Here is a 16,031-nt window from a genome sequence, read left to right as displayed (position 1 = left end):
GTAGCATTCTTAAGTCTAACCTGCCACCACTACTCTATCACATACAGCCTGTCTTTACTTGGTGTCATTTTACTCTGCCTCATTAGCCTAGTTATTATTGAAGTAAGAGGAGCCAAACCCCAAAAAAATCACGTCATAAATCAGAAGGGCTGTGATCAACATGAGCTATATCTAAACATTCTTCCAAAAGGACCACATTCTCTGGAATTTTGAGGACCTCAAAACCATACTATACATGGATAAGATACAGCCAAGGAGTATTAGGATCCTAGCCTGACACTGTCCAGCACTCATTTCACTACTTCTAAGTTACAACAGAGAGGAAACATTCTAACACAATTAATAAGTAACTATAAATATCTTCTATATACTGAAAATGTATATAGATTTGAGGCTATAACCACCTCTTATTCCTGAGAGCTTGCCTAGGTTGAGTCCAGCCCTACATTTACAGAATAAAAACCATAGTAATCAAGAAAGAAATGAAAAAGGATTGGGGAAAAAAGGAGAATTGGAGAACTTAAAGAGAAGTAAGGACAGATGCCAACAAGACTTTGTATTCATAACAAATGCTCGTGCACTTTGTTTTATTCTTTTTAATTTTTATTGAAGGACAGTTAATGTTGTTAGTTTCTGCTATATAGAAAAGAGAATCAGTTATACATACATCCCCTCTTTTTTTAAGATTTCCTTCCCATTTAGATCACCAGAGAGCAATGAGTAGGGTTTTCTCTGCTATACAACAGGTTCTCATGAGTTATCTATTTTATACATATATAGTGTATATAAATCAACCCTAATCTCCCAATTCATTCCACTCTCTCCTCCCCACCAGGTATTCATAAAATTTGTTCTCTACATCTGTGTCTCTATTTCTGCTTTGCAAATAAGTCCATCTATAACATTTTTCTCGGTTCCACATATAAGCAATACTATACGATGTTTGTTTTTCTCTTTCTGATTTACTTCACACTGTATGACAATCTCTAGGTCTATATCCATGTCTCTGCAAATGGTACTATTTCATTCCTTTTCATGGCTGAGTAATACTCCATTGTATAGATGTACCACATCATCTTTAACCATTCCTCTGTTGATGGACATTTAGATTACTTCCAAGTTCTACTATTGTAAACAGTGTTGCAATGAACACTAGGATTTGACAATCTCTAAAACCAACTGCCCAAAACAGGGAAAGTATCTAGGATACCTATTACTAATTTATGAGGCCAAAAACTGCTAATTAATGATGTAAACTAAGTATACAAATAAAGAGTATGGGCTTTGAAAATAATAAAGAAAAGTCTTCTTTGAAAAACTTGGAAAACTATAATATCAATAAAGATAAAATTAAGTGAAGAGCATCTCCCAACTTGGGGTATTTTTGTTCTATATCAATCAGTAGTATCATAGCTAGTATACAGACTGATAGGAAAACTTGGGGGAAATTCTGAAGACTATTAAAAATGTGACAGTCTGACATCATCTGGCCTCTGAAAAAAACAGACAAGATTATACACCAGCTCAAGTTAATATTTTATCCTCTTTGTTCCTCTGTATCTCCAGCTATGATGATAAACGCCCTAAATGTCTATCACTATATCTCCTAGCTGTGACAAAAATACTGGGAAATAAGTATACAATAAGAAGAAAAAAATGAAATTTTATGGGGTACATTATCTTCTCAAATAGAACAGCAAGGGAGATGGGAGGAACACCTCTCTCAACTAGCTTTTCCAGGTAAACTGAGGGAAGAATATAAAGTAGGTATATATATTTCATAAATACAACTGAATGTTAAAAACAATAGTCAAACAAAAACATAATTCATCATTTACTTACAAGGAGTTCCTCTGCTGGCTTCTTCCATAGTTACCCTGACATAGGGCTTACTGAAGTCTACTTCAATTTCATCAGAAAAAGGCGCTGGCTGCCGTAAACCCTTAGGAAGAAGAAAATGAAGGAAAAGATAAATTCAATAAAATACTAAAAAAAAAAATGGTAGCTTGACAGAACAGTTATTAAACATGCTGTGATTAAAATTTTTCCTAAATCTTCATAACTTTAAAAAGGAAAAAGATATAAGCATTCCAAAATGACAAGTGAAAATACAACCTTTTACCAGATGGACAAATCATGGCATGAAAGATAAATGTCTTGATGGTGATTTCAGCCACTATGGTAGACAGTGGCTGGGAAGCTAAACATAGTCCCAACTAACTAAGTCCAGAATGACAGCTCCTCTACCAGATGGTAGAAGAGCCAACCCTGAACTGTGTGATGAAATTGCCAAAGTTCACAAGTGCATTTTCTTACCACTTAGTTTAAGTGGTACGGAACTGGGAAGGCAAACAGCTGCCATGTTCTTTAAGTAGAATCATCACTATGTAATGCTTTATACTGTAAATATGTTCTAATTCTCATTTACAGCCCTGTGAGGCAAGTATTATGATAGTTAATACCCTCAATTTAAAGATGAGGGAAGTGAGGTTCAGAGAAGTTATACGAATTGCATGTAATTACTCAGAGGCAAAGCTGAAATATGAATACAGGTATGCTCTTTTCCTCTTTGGAGGAAAGTCTTACTTAGGAGTTTTTGTTAAATTTATTTCTAAATATTTTATTCTATTTGATGCTTTTGTAACTGTTTTCTTCATTTTATTTTTGGGTTGTTCCTTGCCAGTGTAGAGAAACGCAATTGGCTTGTAAGTTTGTGTGTATATTGGTATGGGTAAGTTCAGTTGATTCTCATCTCCTGTGGCTTTGTTAAACTCAATTATCAGTTTGAGCAGTTTGTCTGATAGATTCCTTAGGACTGTCTACATATGAGACCATGTTATATGTGAATAAAGACAGTTTTAGTTATTCCTTTCCAACCTGAATGTCTTTAATTTCCTTTCATTATCCCTTATTGCACTAGTTGAAACCTCTAATACAATGGTGAATAGAGATTGCAAGGACAAACATTCTTGCCTTATTCCCAGTCTTAGAAGAGAAGCATGAAATCTTTCAACATCAAATATTAAGTTAGCTGTAGGTTTTTCTTAGATGTCCTTTATCAGATTGAGAAATCTCTCTTCCTTTTGTAGTTTGTTGAGAGGTGTTTTGGGTTTTGTTTTTTTGGCCATGTCAAGCAGTTTGCAGGATTTTAGTTTGCCAACAAGGGATAGAACGAGGGACACAGCAATGAAAGTACTGAGTCCTAATCACTGGGCCACCAGTGAATTAATTCCTTGTTGAAAGTTTTTAAATGAACAAATGTTGGATTTTGTCACATGCCTTTTATACAATATTGGGACAATCATATTTTGGTTTTTTAAATTAATTATGGTGTATTAGATGCACTGATTTTAGAATGTTAAGCCAATCTTTCATTCTTGAGTGAGATTCTTCTTGATCACACTGTATAAATCTTTTCATATGTTCTGGGATTCAATTTGTTAATATATTACTAGGAATCTTTGCATCTAAGTTTATGAGGGATTTTGAACTATAATTTTCTTTTCTTGTCCTGTTTTTGCCTGGCTTTGATAACTGGTCTCATAAAATGGATTATGAAATGTTATCTCCTTTATTTTCTGAAAGTGTATAGGGTTGGTGTTACTTCTTCCTCAAATGTTTGACAGAATTCACCAGTGAAGTCATCTGTGTCCAGCTTTATTTTTGTGGGAAGATTTCTTAAAGACAATGCAATATTTCTAATTGGGACAGGTCTATTCACATTTTATTTTTTTCTTGGGTCAGTTTTAGCAATTCAGCTCTTTCTAGGAATAAGTCTGTTTCACCTGAATTGTCATATTTGTTGGCATGGAGTTGTTCATAATATTCCCTTACAATTTTTTAAATTTCTGGTGGGCTATAGTGATGCTCACTTAGAATTTTAAATTCTACACAGATCACATCATGACTGGGCTATATTCAGAAACTGGGAAGACACTTAATTTCAGATAAGGATATATTTTTAAAATAAGGTTTTAAAATGAAAATATATTTCTTTTAGAGATCACTTATATAAGCTTAATTTAAAATATGTTTAAGCTATAAGAAAAACAGTCATTTTTAGGAAATTTGTGTGTTATCTTTTTTTAGATGTTTTTAAAAAGAGGTTAAGAAAAGATGAGGGAGGGCTTCCCTGGTGGTCCAATGGTTAAGAATCCGCCTTGCAATGCAAGGGAACCAGTTCAATCCCTGGTCCTAGAAGATCCCACATGCTGTGGGGCAACTAAGCCCATGTGTCACAACTACTGAAGCCCATGCACCTCAAGCCTGTGCTCCACAACAAGAGAAGCCACCACAATGAAAAGCCCAAGCATCACAACTAGAGAGTGAGCTCCCACTCAACACAACAAGGCCCACACACAGCAACAAAGACCCAGCACAGCCAAAAATAAAATAAAATTTTTAAAAAGGAGTAAAAAGACAAAGATCATAAGAAAAAAAAAAGAACAGACCAAGGACCCAAAATGTGTGATTTTCTGAAGTAATTAGAGATTTACTTACAGATTAAATTGACAAACACAATCTATCCTCTAAAAGTTAGTACTCAAAGAGATACCTGACAGTAATTTGTATTTCTAAAAGTATATGCTAGTCACAAAATAAGACATATTCTATGATTCCACCTATATAAAGGTCAAAAACAGGCAAAACTAATCTATGGTGAATAGAAACCACAGAACAAAAAAACAGTCTAGGAAAAGTGGATACTGACCAGCAGGGGTGTGAGGAGGTCTCTGGAAGTACTAGTTATTACATGGATATGTACACATATAAACATTTATTGACCTGTACACCTAAGGTTTATGCATTCCACTGTATGTAAGTTATACCTCAAAAAACAAATGCCATTCAGACACAAAAAGGAATGCAATACTGATACCTGCTACAACATGGACGAACCTTAAAAAAATGCTAAGTTAAAGAACCAGCCACAAAAGACCACTTATTATATGATTCCATTTATCTGCAATGTTCAGAATTGGAAAATTCATAGATAGAAAATAAATTACTGGTTACAATGGGCTGGAAGGGTTGGGGAGAAATGGAGAGTGACTGCTAACGGGTACAGGGTTTCTCTCTAGAGTAATGAAAATGTACTAAAATGTATTATGAAAAAAAATAAAATAAAATAAAATGTATTATGATGATGGCTACACAGCTCTGTGAACATTCTAAGAAACTTTGAATTGCACACTCTAAGTGTGTGTGTGAATTATAATGGTATAAGAATTATCACAATGAAGCTGTTTATATAAATAAATGCTTATATATAAAATATATGAAAGAAGTAGAAAAAATTATGCTTATTAACATTAGTACATGTAGATGAAAGACAGTCTTACTGTGTTTTCTGAAATAATTCAAATGTCCAACAACTGATGAATGGATAAACAAAGTAGTATGTCTATATGGATTCATTTTTAAAAAGGAATGAAGTACTGATAAGCACTATCACCTGGATGGACCTTGAAAACATTGTGCCAAATAAAAGAAACCAGACATAAAAAAGGCCACATATTGTGTGATTATACCAAATGTCTGTAACAGGCAAATCCCTAGAGAGAGAAAGTAGATTAGCGGTTGCCAGGGTATAGAGGGAGGGGAGAATGAGGGAATGATTGCTAATGGGTATGGGATTTCTTTCCGTGGTAGTAAAAATATTCTGGAATTAGACAGTGGTGATTTAGTGTAAAAAACCACTGTGAATTTTTAGTGTTAAAAACCACTGAATTGTACACTTTAAAATGATTAAAATGGTGAACTTTGGGCTCCCCCGATGTCTCAGAAGGTAAAGAATCTGCCTATAATCAGGAGACACGGGTTCGATCCCTGGGTTGGGAAGATCCCCAAAGGAGAAAATAGCAACCCACTCCAGTATTCTTGCCTGAAAAATCCCATGGACAAGAGGAGTCTGGAAGGCTACAATCCAAAGGATGGCAAAGAGTTGGATACAACTGAGTGACTAAGCATAGCACAAAAGGGTGAACTTTATGCTATGTGAATTTTACCTTAATTTTAAAAGGTACATTAAGTATTCTATCTTTCATAACTCTGTTTCTTCAGTCCCCCTTGTAGAAGGCAATGCAGCTGTCCCTTCTGGCTAGAGTTTGTGCTGAATCGATTCCTCCTAAGTATAGAGAATGAAACCTAAGGTTCTTCAGCTACAGCAGATCAGAAAAACCTTTAACTGTCTAGAGCTGCCTCCAGTTAGAATGAGTAGTATTTAAAAAACAAACAAACAAACCAACAAACAAAAAACACCCTATTATTCTTTCAGGAAAGTGTCACTAAAAGCTAAAGTTTATAAAAGTAGGACCAAGTATTTCTTTCTACCTATGTTCTCCTAAAACAAATCTCCTTTATTTTAACCTCAAATGAATCCTATAGAATATTATAGCTTTCAAGTCTTCTGATTCTCTGGTAGCAAAGTACAAATGAAAGGGCAAGCCTTTAGGACCTGAAAATCGTTAGGTCTAAATTCCAGCCCTATCACTTAACAGCAGTGAAATCATGGCAAGCTTCTAAAGCTTTCATCTATAAAATGGAAGACAGTAATACCTGCTCCATAAGTTTGTTATGAGGATTAAATAAAATAGCATATGCAAAGTAACTAGTATAAGTGTTTCACATACAAGTAGTCACTCAACAAGTCTACAACATTAGCTCATTCTCTCTTCCATGTTATGGAACACAGGTTTCTTTATGCCAACAAAATTAACTAATCTGTATTAATCTAAGAGGTTAGCTTCTAAATGTTATATACAATTTCTAAGTCTATGCAAATTATAACTAACAGTGCGTGCTAAGTCTCTTCAGTCATGTCCAACTCTTTGTGACCCTAGGGACTGTAGCCCACCAGGTTCCTCTGTCCATGAGATTCTCCAGGCAAGAATACTGGACTGAGTTGCATGCCCTCTTCCAGGGGATCTTCCTGACCCAGGAATCAAATCCGTGTCTCTTATGTCTTCTACACTGGCAGATGGGTTCTTAACCACTAGCCCCACCTGGGAAGTCCATAACTAATAGTATACACTGCATGCATGCATGCTGAATCACTTCAGTTGTGTCCGACTCTTTTCAACCCTATGGACCACAGTCCACCAGGCTCCTCTGTCTATGGGATTCTCCAAGCAAGAATACTGGAGTGGGTTACCATTTTCTCCTCCAAGGTATCTTCCCAACTCAGGGATCAAACCCGTGTCTCATGTCTCCTGTATTGTCAAGCAGATTCTTTGCCACTAGGGCCACCTGGGAAGCCCAACAGTATATACTACTACAGTATAATACTATAACTAATAATATTATAACTAAAAATTAAAACTTACAATGATCATCATTATCTTCCAAATTATGAAAGAACTTCTAAATGCAATACTGCTTTCATAAAAACTCTCCTGACTGTTGTTGTTTTTTAGTGGCTAAGTCATGTCCAACTCTTTTGCAAACCCACGGACTGTAGCCCACCAGGCTCCTTTGTCCATGGATTTCCCAGGCAAGAATACTGGAGTGGGCTGCCATTTCCTTCTCCAGGGAATCTTCTGACCCAGGGATCAAACCCATGTCTCCTGCTTGGCAGGTGGATTCTTTATCATTGAGCCACACAGGAAGCACAAATTCTTTATACTTAAAGACAAACTAGCCATAAAGTTATCCTTTAATTTTTCCTCCTTAATTCTTTTCTCTCTTTTATATCCATTCTATCATGACATACAAACCCAGCTACCAAATACTTGGTGACACATCCTATTCCTTTCCCTGCTCTCAAGGAAAGCACTTTTTTTTAAAGCTAGCTGAGATTTGAGTTACAGAGCTCTATACTATGTTCACATCTCTCAAAGGGAAGGTCTTATTTAACACTCCCAGTAACCACTGCCATGCAGGCACAATGTTAAGTATGTCATAAAATCTTGTTTGTTCAACCCAAATATCAACTAATGAGAGGATAAATAAAATGTAGTGTGTGATATACAATGGAATATTACTTGTCAATAAAAACAAATTCAGTACTGAATATGCCACATTAATAAATCGTGAAAACACATTCAGTAAAAGAAGCCAGCCACAAAAGACCAGCTATTATGTACTGCCATTTGCCTGCAATGTCCAGAATAGGCAAATCTATAAGAATAACGTAGATTAGTGGTTTCTAGAGGTGAGAACTCGGGAGGAAATGGGGAGTGACTGTTAATGGGTATGGGGTTTATTTTAGGGATAAGAATATTCTAAAATTGGTTGTGGTGATGGTAGCACAACTCTATGAATATATTAAAAACCATTGAGTTGTACAGTTTACATGATCTCAGTAAAGAAAAAAAGAAAAAAATCTTGTTTTTTCTACAGAGTTGAAAGAGATTAAGAGATAGAAAGCATATGTGTACAGCAGAGATTACACACAAGTTTATTTAGCAGACACTCCTCATTAGAGTCAGTCCAGCCTGTTGGGTGAGTGAATTTGCTCATTAGCCCTTGATAAATAGCCAGTGTATACCAGAGAGGAATGTGAAATAGGTAGCAAGCCATTTCTGATTTGTGACATGAATATATGAAGCAGAGTAACTAAAAACACTGAGATTCCTCAGATTCTAAAAACCAAGAGATTTAACTCTTCTCAGAGCCCATTCCACTAAGAATCATCTTCTTAGGTCTATTCCTGGCTCCGGTGATCAGCTCAGAGTATTACCTTCCTGGTTATAGCCTGTCCCTACTACAAGTGAGAATGCTGAATTTGTGCCTACCACCATCTCCTTAACCTGAATTCTCTAAGAAACATTCAGAAATTAACAATGCCCTGTTTTGTTGACTGCTGAGTCATTTTCTGAGTTTACCTGCTGTGGTATAAAGAATAACGTTCTCCTAAGGATGTGTACATTTTATGTTCTTGAACCTGTGACTATGCTATCTTACATAGCAACATGGGCTTTGCAAATGTGATTAAAAGATTTTGAGATATGTTGTCCTGGAATAGCTAAGTACGCCCATCCAGTGTAATCACAAGTCTTTACAAGTGAAAGAAAGAGGCAGGAGATTCACAAGGAGATGTGATGACAGAAGCAGTGGTCAGAGTGTTGTGACTGCTAGCTGGTCCCCTGAGCAAAGCAATATGGGCAACCTCCAGAAGCTGGAAAATATAAGCAAACAGTTTTCCCCTAGAACCTCCAGCCATACCAACACTTGACTTTGGCTTTCTGAGACCCATTTCAGACTTCTAATCCCCAAAACTATAAGATAATACATCTGTATTGTTTTAGACCATTCATTAAATTTGTGGTAATTTGTTACAGAGAAACAGGAAATGAATACACTTGCCCTTAGCATCATCATTAACATCAGTCCTGGAGCATAAACCTCCCATTTGTGAAGTCCAGTTGCTTTTACTGCTCAAGACAGTATATTGGCTTGGAAAAACTGTTACTTATATCAGAGTAACAGTTATTCCAAGCCAATATACTATCTTGTCAGACTGAGCAACTTCACTTTCATGCACTGGAGAAAGAAATGGCAACCCACTCCAGTGTTCTTGCCTGGAGAATCCCAGGGACGGGGGAGCCTGGTGGGCTGCTGTCTATGGGGTCGCACAGAGTCGGACACGACTGAAGTGACTTAGCAGCAGCAGCATGTCAGAGTAGAAATGTTTTTCCTTCTGGGTTATGAAGTTCCAAAAGTAACCAGTGGAAACTGCAGTTTAATCAATGGCTAGTGGTTAATACAGGTACAAAAAATACAGAAACATGTAATTCTGTTACTGGGATTTTAAAACATGGATTTCATAGTAACACTGTGTACCCATAATAACTCCAATTATCTATAAATATACTTTGATATGCTTTCCAGGGGAAGCTTCAGGAAGGGTACCAACCTGAAACAGGATGAAGAGTTTGGAAAGCAGTCTTTCATCAAATGTTTGTAAGAGGTTAGGAAATACAAAGATAACACTTCAGAGATAAAGGAACATGAGGTAGGCAGTAGAAGAAAAAGGTTCTCATTTAAGTTATAACTAGTAATGGAGTGGAGCAGTGATATGACAGAAAAGACAATAAGACACAGAAAACTAAACAAGAGATGATACCAAGATCAGATCACTGCCTGGAGCTGCAATTTCTCTATTTCATTAGTTTGTAAAGTTCTTACAACTGAACTGTGAATTATAATCTGCATAAGATTTCCAGCAACTGTTGGAAAGTCACTATTCACACTTACTATTCATTCTTTCCATTATTTAAGAAGACTTGATAAGAAGTAATGTTGATATCATCAATGTTATATCACTTTCTACCTTCCCCTTGCAAGGTTAAGAGTTCAACAAAGAAATCTCTTCCTTACTTACAATTGCACAGCGTGGCATTTTTAAAGGAATTCCATCTTCTTCTGTCGCCCCATTGGGTCCAGGTGTCTCTTTCCTCCTCTTCCTTGTGTTGACTTTGGCTGAATTCTGTGCATCCATCTTCTTTTAACTGGTCATAGAAAGTGAAAAGAATTTTTTTCTCACTGGGGAGAAAATTTCTCAATGACAGGGAAAAGCACACACTTCACAAAGATGAACCAAATGCATCTAGTAAAAAAGAGCAAAGTGTCACAAAAACCAGGCTCTAGTATAAACACTGAAATGCCTCTCTGTGGAACAATGGCCACAATTAATCACCTGGACCTTGGAAATTACCGCACAAACAATACTATTTATTTCATACCGATTGCATGCAAAACACTGGAAGAACCTGACTGAGAAAGTTAGTTATACAGACTTTCACTACCCTTACATCACATCCCTAGGACACCTAGAGGTCTGACAGGTGCAAGGAAATGTAAAAGGTATGTCTTTGATACAGATGGAGAAAAGAGTCTTTTTTTAAAAAAGAAAAAAAGAGGGCCATCAGCAATTACTAGTTAACAAAGTCTGGATTTCTTAACTCTAAATGCTCTGTATATTTCAAAGACTACTTGTTCAGAGTTAGAGGTATGAATATTGTAGAGTAAGTATACTTGTGAGCTTCTCTAGTAGCTCAGCAGTAAATAATCTGCCTGCTAATGCAGGAGACTCGGGTTTGATCCTTGGTTTGGGAAGATGCCTAGAAAAGGAAATGGCAACCCACCCCAGTATTGCTGACTGGGAAATCCCACGGATAGCTGAGCCTGGCAAGCTGTTATAGCCCAGGGGGTCTCAGAGTCAGAAACAACTTAGCAACTAAACAACAAACATACTTGTAACTTTTAAATGTCTTTCCTTTTTCAATACTCATTTCCCCTTCCTCTTTCAGAGTCTTAGCACCTTAAACTTGTTCACAATCCCCAACTACTAAAACCCCATCCCGGCTTCTTCCCCCAAGGAAAATTTATTTATTGTTATCTCATTTAGAAGAAAGCATTTGGCAACTATTACAGAAAAGTTCTGAATATTTGATGTTTTATGTTTAGGTGACATAATTTTCACAAATAAATTGATTTCTTGATAATGATAAAGTTTTAGGTATCAGCCAGGAACTGGAGAGAGAGGAACTTCAATGATCAACTGTCACCTCTGTCCAAGATACAATGACAGATGGAAAAAAGATCCTCAGAACAGAAGTGGTAAACAAAACAAAATACTAGACAGAATGAGGACTTTCTACCCTGTCTCTCTGCCTCTAATAAGCCCTCCTGAATAAGATATTTATCTAAACAACTGCAATCGTGCCTTACTTTCTTTCCTCTGGCTAAATTCCAAAGAGCAATGTGACAAGATCTACAAGAAACCCAGAGACTGAAGGAGACACCTCATGAGTCATGGCTAACTATTAGCCTGATATGAAAAAAATGTCAGAGTCTAAGGTGAAAGATGAATACCACACAGAAACTTCCTTTCATTGCATATTCAAATTCAAATGTCCTTTCATCACAAATTAAAATAAAAAGTGGCCTGCTAAGAACGCCTGATCAATCAATTAATGACCATTTCTAATTTGCAAACAAGATTTTGCTGCAAATATCTGTTAAATTCTCAGAGTAGGCAGACAAAATCCATTATGAGAAATATAATCAGCAAATGGTGTCAGGTAGCTCAAAGATCAGGCAGTCAATAATATTGAGCGTGTATTGTGTACAAGGTATTATAATTTTTACAGTAAAAGCTATTTTCTCAAGAAGACTTCTTCAATCAATGTGAGGATGGCACGTTTATGATACAAAAATGCTCCTTAAGATTCTAAAACCACTGGGGGAAATTTTGTTTGGGAACAGGAGTTTACACAGTTTCAAACTCTCTCTCCATCAGTGACTTACTAATTACAAAGTAAAGCGAGTTACCTTTAAAGTGAAAAAAAAAAAACTCTTACCTAAATAATTACAGCTAATTAACATCACCAATAATGCTTCCTGATACAAGGCACCAGGGTCATATTATCTGCCAAAAACACATAACCTATATGTGTTTATGAGGAACAATTAGACAAACCTCAACTAAAAGACGTTCTACAAAACAAGCCTGTATTCTTCAAAAAAATGTCAATCATGAAAAATAATGAAAGGCTGAAGGACTGTTCCAGGTTGAAAGACCAAAGAAATGACAACTAAATGTAATGCATAATTCTAGATTGGAGGAGAAATCGTTATAAAAGATAGTTATTAGGACAACCAGTAAAATTAAAATATGGGTTGTATCAGAAAATAGTAAGTATCAATGTTAAAATAAACTTCCTGAGGTTGATAATTACACTGTTACATAAAAGACTGTCCTTTTTTTTAATGCTGAAGTATCTAGGGACAAAGGGTTATGATCTCTAATTGCTGCAACTTATCCTTAGCAAAAAAAAGAAACTTCCTTAGCAAACAAAGAAAAGAATTTATATTACATACAAAAAGGTAAAGCAAATATGGCAAAATTTCATCAATGTATAAAGCTGCATGAGCGCGTGCTCAGTCGCTTCAGTTGTGTCTGACTCTTTGCAATCCTATGGACTGTAGCCCACCAGGCTCCTCTGTCCACGGGATTCTCCAGGCAAGAATACCGGAGTGGGTTACCATTCCCTCCTCCAGGGGATGTTCCCCACCCAGGGATCTTCCCCACGTCTCCTGCGTCTCCAGCACTGCAGGTGGATTCTTTACCACTGAGCCACCAGGGAAGCCCAAATGAAACTGAGTGGGTCATAAACGGCTTCATTTTAATATTCCTTTTTTGAAAGTTTTACTTTTCTTTTTCAAGATAAAAAGTTTACTTTTAAACATGTTTGGGGACTTGCCTGGTGGTCCAGTGCTTAAGAATCTGCCTTCCAATGGAAGGGAAGAGGGTTTGATCCCTGGCTGGGGAACTAAGATCACACATGCCATTGGGCAACTGAGCTGGAGCAGCCAACTACTAAGCCCAAGGGCCTCAACAAGAGAAGCCCACGGACTGCAATGAAGACCCCACATGCGACAACTAAGACCTAATACAAGCCTAATAAATGTATTTTTAAAAAATGTCCAATAATCATTTTCTACACAGACCCTCTATACAGGCCCTCATCAAAGGTTGTCTTTCAGATCTCTAAAAATAGATTCTCTCTCCTTCCTAACTCTGAATCAGTGTAGATGATACATATATTCTAAGAAGTATGTGTTAGCAATCTAAATGTGTTGCAAGGAGGTAATACAGTAACAATCATAATAATAACTATTTTTCTTCAATATTACCAGTGACAGACACCGTGATGGATACTTTATATACATTATTCTCATTTAACCCATATAACCTGAGAAGCAGGTATTTTTAGTTCCAATATACAAGTGAGAAAACTAAGGATCAGGCAGGTTAAGCAACCTATCCGGAGGTCACACAGCTAGTAAGTGGGAAAACCAGAATGCTATCTCCCAGAAATCCACAAATTTTTAGTAAAAGAAACTCTCATCATTACTGCTGCTTCTTCCTTCAATTAAGAACATTTTTTCCATAGCATAGGTTCCTTAAGTTTTTGCAAGCTTAAGTCAGACCAGCCTAAATGAACAGTGAAATAAAAAGGTCAGATACTGAAAGTAGCAAGGTCCAAGTACCAATCAAATAGAACTGACATGGTTACTGGCCTGATTCCAAAGCTGCCTGATTTGCCAGCTGTATAGATCTTTCCTGTCAGAAAAGTTTTACTAGGATTTCCTGATAAGCTTTCAACTTAAGCAATAAAAAAATTCTTTATTTCTCTGTTCCTCTCTCTTCTGACATTACAAATAGGTGGCGTTTAAGTCAGCTGTACTTTTCATTCATGATACAAAGTAGAGTTTTAAAGATGCCATAATAAATCAAGGGGATAAATGTCATACTATATTCTCACCAGCTACTTTCCATGACTTCAAGTTAAAATTCCTTAAGGTTTAATAGAATAATACTTAACACATCCAAAGACATGTTTATAGGAACTTCTCAGAAGTCTTTGCTCTGTGTATGCAGGGGTCGGGGGCGGAGGGGATATGTGGGCTATATTTTCAGCTTTACTGAATGACATATAATTGACATACAATAAATGTATACTTAAAGTGTATAATTTAATGAGTTTTAACATTATACCCTTGTGAAATCATCAAAATTAAGATAAACATATCATTTACTCTCGTTTCCTCATACCACTTTATACTCCATCTCTCCCTCCCCACTCTGATTTTGCTTTGCTTTTTGTTTGTTTTGTTTACGTTGTGGTAAATATACATAACATAAATTCTGCTTTGCTTTTAACTGCTTAATTCTTGAAGTACTGAACCATCTTGTATGATTCAGCTTAACCAGCCAAACACATGGTAGATATCATCATATTAGAAAGAAGCAAAGGAGGTAAATACTGCCATTGTGATTTTAGAGTTTTCAAAAATTTCTGTTGTTTAAGACATTCAGTCTTTTTTGGTTTCCTTTTGATGGCGCTGGGTTTTTGTTGCTGTGCAAGGGCTTTCTCCAGTTGTGGTACGCAGGCTTCTCATTGTGGTGGCTTCTCTTGTAGAGCAAGGGCTCTAGAGCACGTGGGCTCAGCGGTTGTGGCACACAGGCTTAGCTGTCCTGAGTGCAGCATGTGGAATCTTCCTGGACCAGGGATCGAACCCATGTCCCTGGCGGGTGGATTCATAACCAATGGACCACCAGGGAAGTTCTAAAGATATTTTAAAGTCAAACTGATATCTGGGGTCACTACATACTGTGACACTGAATCTATTCCACTAGATTAAAAAAATCACACATAAAATATCAGAGAGAGAACTTGAGGCAGGAGAAAGGATATCTGACTAGCTATTTAAAGCTAATGTAAAATTTATGAACAAAGTAAGAATCAAGGCAACCATTAGTATTAGTATTGACACATTACAAAGCCCATTGGTAAATAACAGTAATACTAACATATTTTACCTGTATTTCAGTTGAGCAAATACATTCTTCAATAAAATCTCTCCATCTGCCTTATATAAACACTTCTAACCAAATGTCTAAGGCAGTGTTTCTCAATAGTTTTTTTAGTCACGTTCCATTTTGAGAAAAGTAAAAATCTTAAACCATACACTGTTTGCATACTGTAGTGATTAAAAAGAGATGAGACCCTAAAATCATATTATGTAAGTATGAAGTCCATTTCTACCACTTACTAGCCATGAAAATTTAGGCAAATTCTTTATCTCTCCAAGTCTTAGTTTCATCATCTAACAAATTAGGTTTAAAAGGAATAATCTTGGAGAAGGAAATGGCAACCCATTCCAATATTCTTGCCTGGAAAAGTCCATGGACAGAGGAGCCTGGCGGGCTGCAGTCCATGGGGTCACATGACTGAGCATGTGTGCACGAGGGTGGAGGGAGATGGGTTGGTAGCAATAAAGTAGTAAAACTAAAAAAAAAAAAGTGGCAGTCTTGAACACAAAACCTAAGGATCATAGCCATCACTGGAACCTGGTGTAGGAGTTGGCATTGGCAGACCTGCTTTGAATAAAGTTGTCCTAAGAGCACCAAAAAAAAAAAAAAAAAGGAATAATCTATGTAAAGCCTTAGCTCAATGTCTGTGTATACAGTATGTGCTTGTAACATCAGTTCAGTTCAGTCACTCAGTCGTGTCCGACTC

The 16,031-nt window shown here is 36.6% G+C and overlaps 1 protein-coding gene across 5 annotated transcripts in view; it reads right to left on the bottom strand.

The window, feature by feature from the left end:
• Positions 1 to 16,031, bottom strand: part of PCYT1A (phosphate cytidylyltransferase 1A, choline) — a 47,002-nt gene that overhangs the window by 16,760 nt on the left and 14,211 nt on the right. For all 5 annotated transcript variants that reach the window (XM_061166922.1, XM_061166921.1, XM_061166919.1 and 2 more), the window contains 2 exons: positions 10,325 to 10,451; positions 1,843 to 1,942 (listed from right to left, as the gene is read on the bottom strand). In XM_061166922.1, the coding sequence (XP_061022905.1) occupies positions 1,843 to 1,942; positions 10,325 to 10,441 (217 nt within the window). In that variant the 5' untranslated portion in view covers positions 10,442 to 10,451. The remainder of the gene's footprint in view (positions 1 to 1,842; positions 1,943 to 10,324; positions 10,452 to 16,031) is intronic.

Source organism: Dama dama, chromosome 19 (genome assembly GCF_033118175.1).
Source record: "Dama dama isolate Ldn47 chromosome 19, ASM3311817v1, whole genome shotgun sequence".
Lineage (NCBI taxonomy): Eukaryota > Metazoa > Chordata > Mammalia > Artiodactyla > Cervidae > Dama > Dama dama.
The sequence above is the reverse complement of the archived record's forward strand: the minus strand, read 5'-3'. Positions and strand labels throughout refer to the sequence as shown.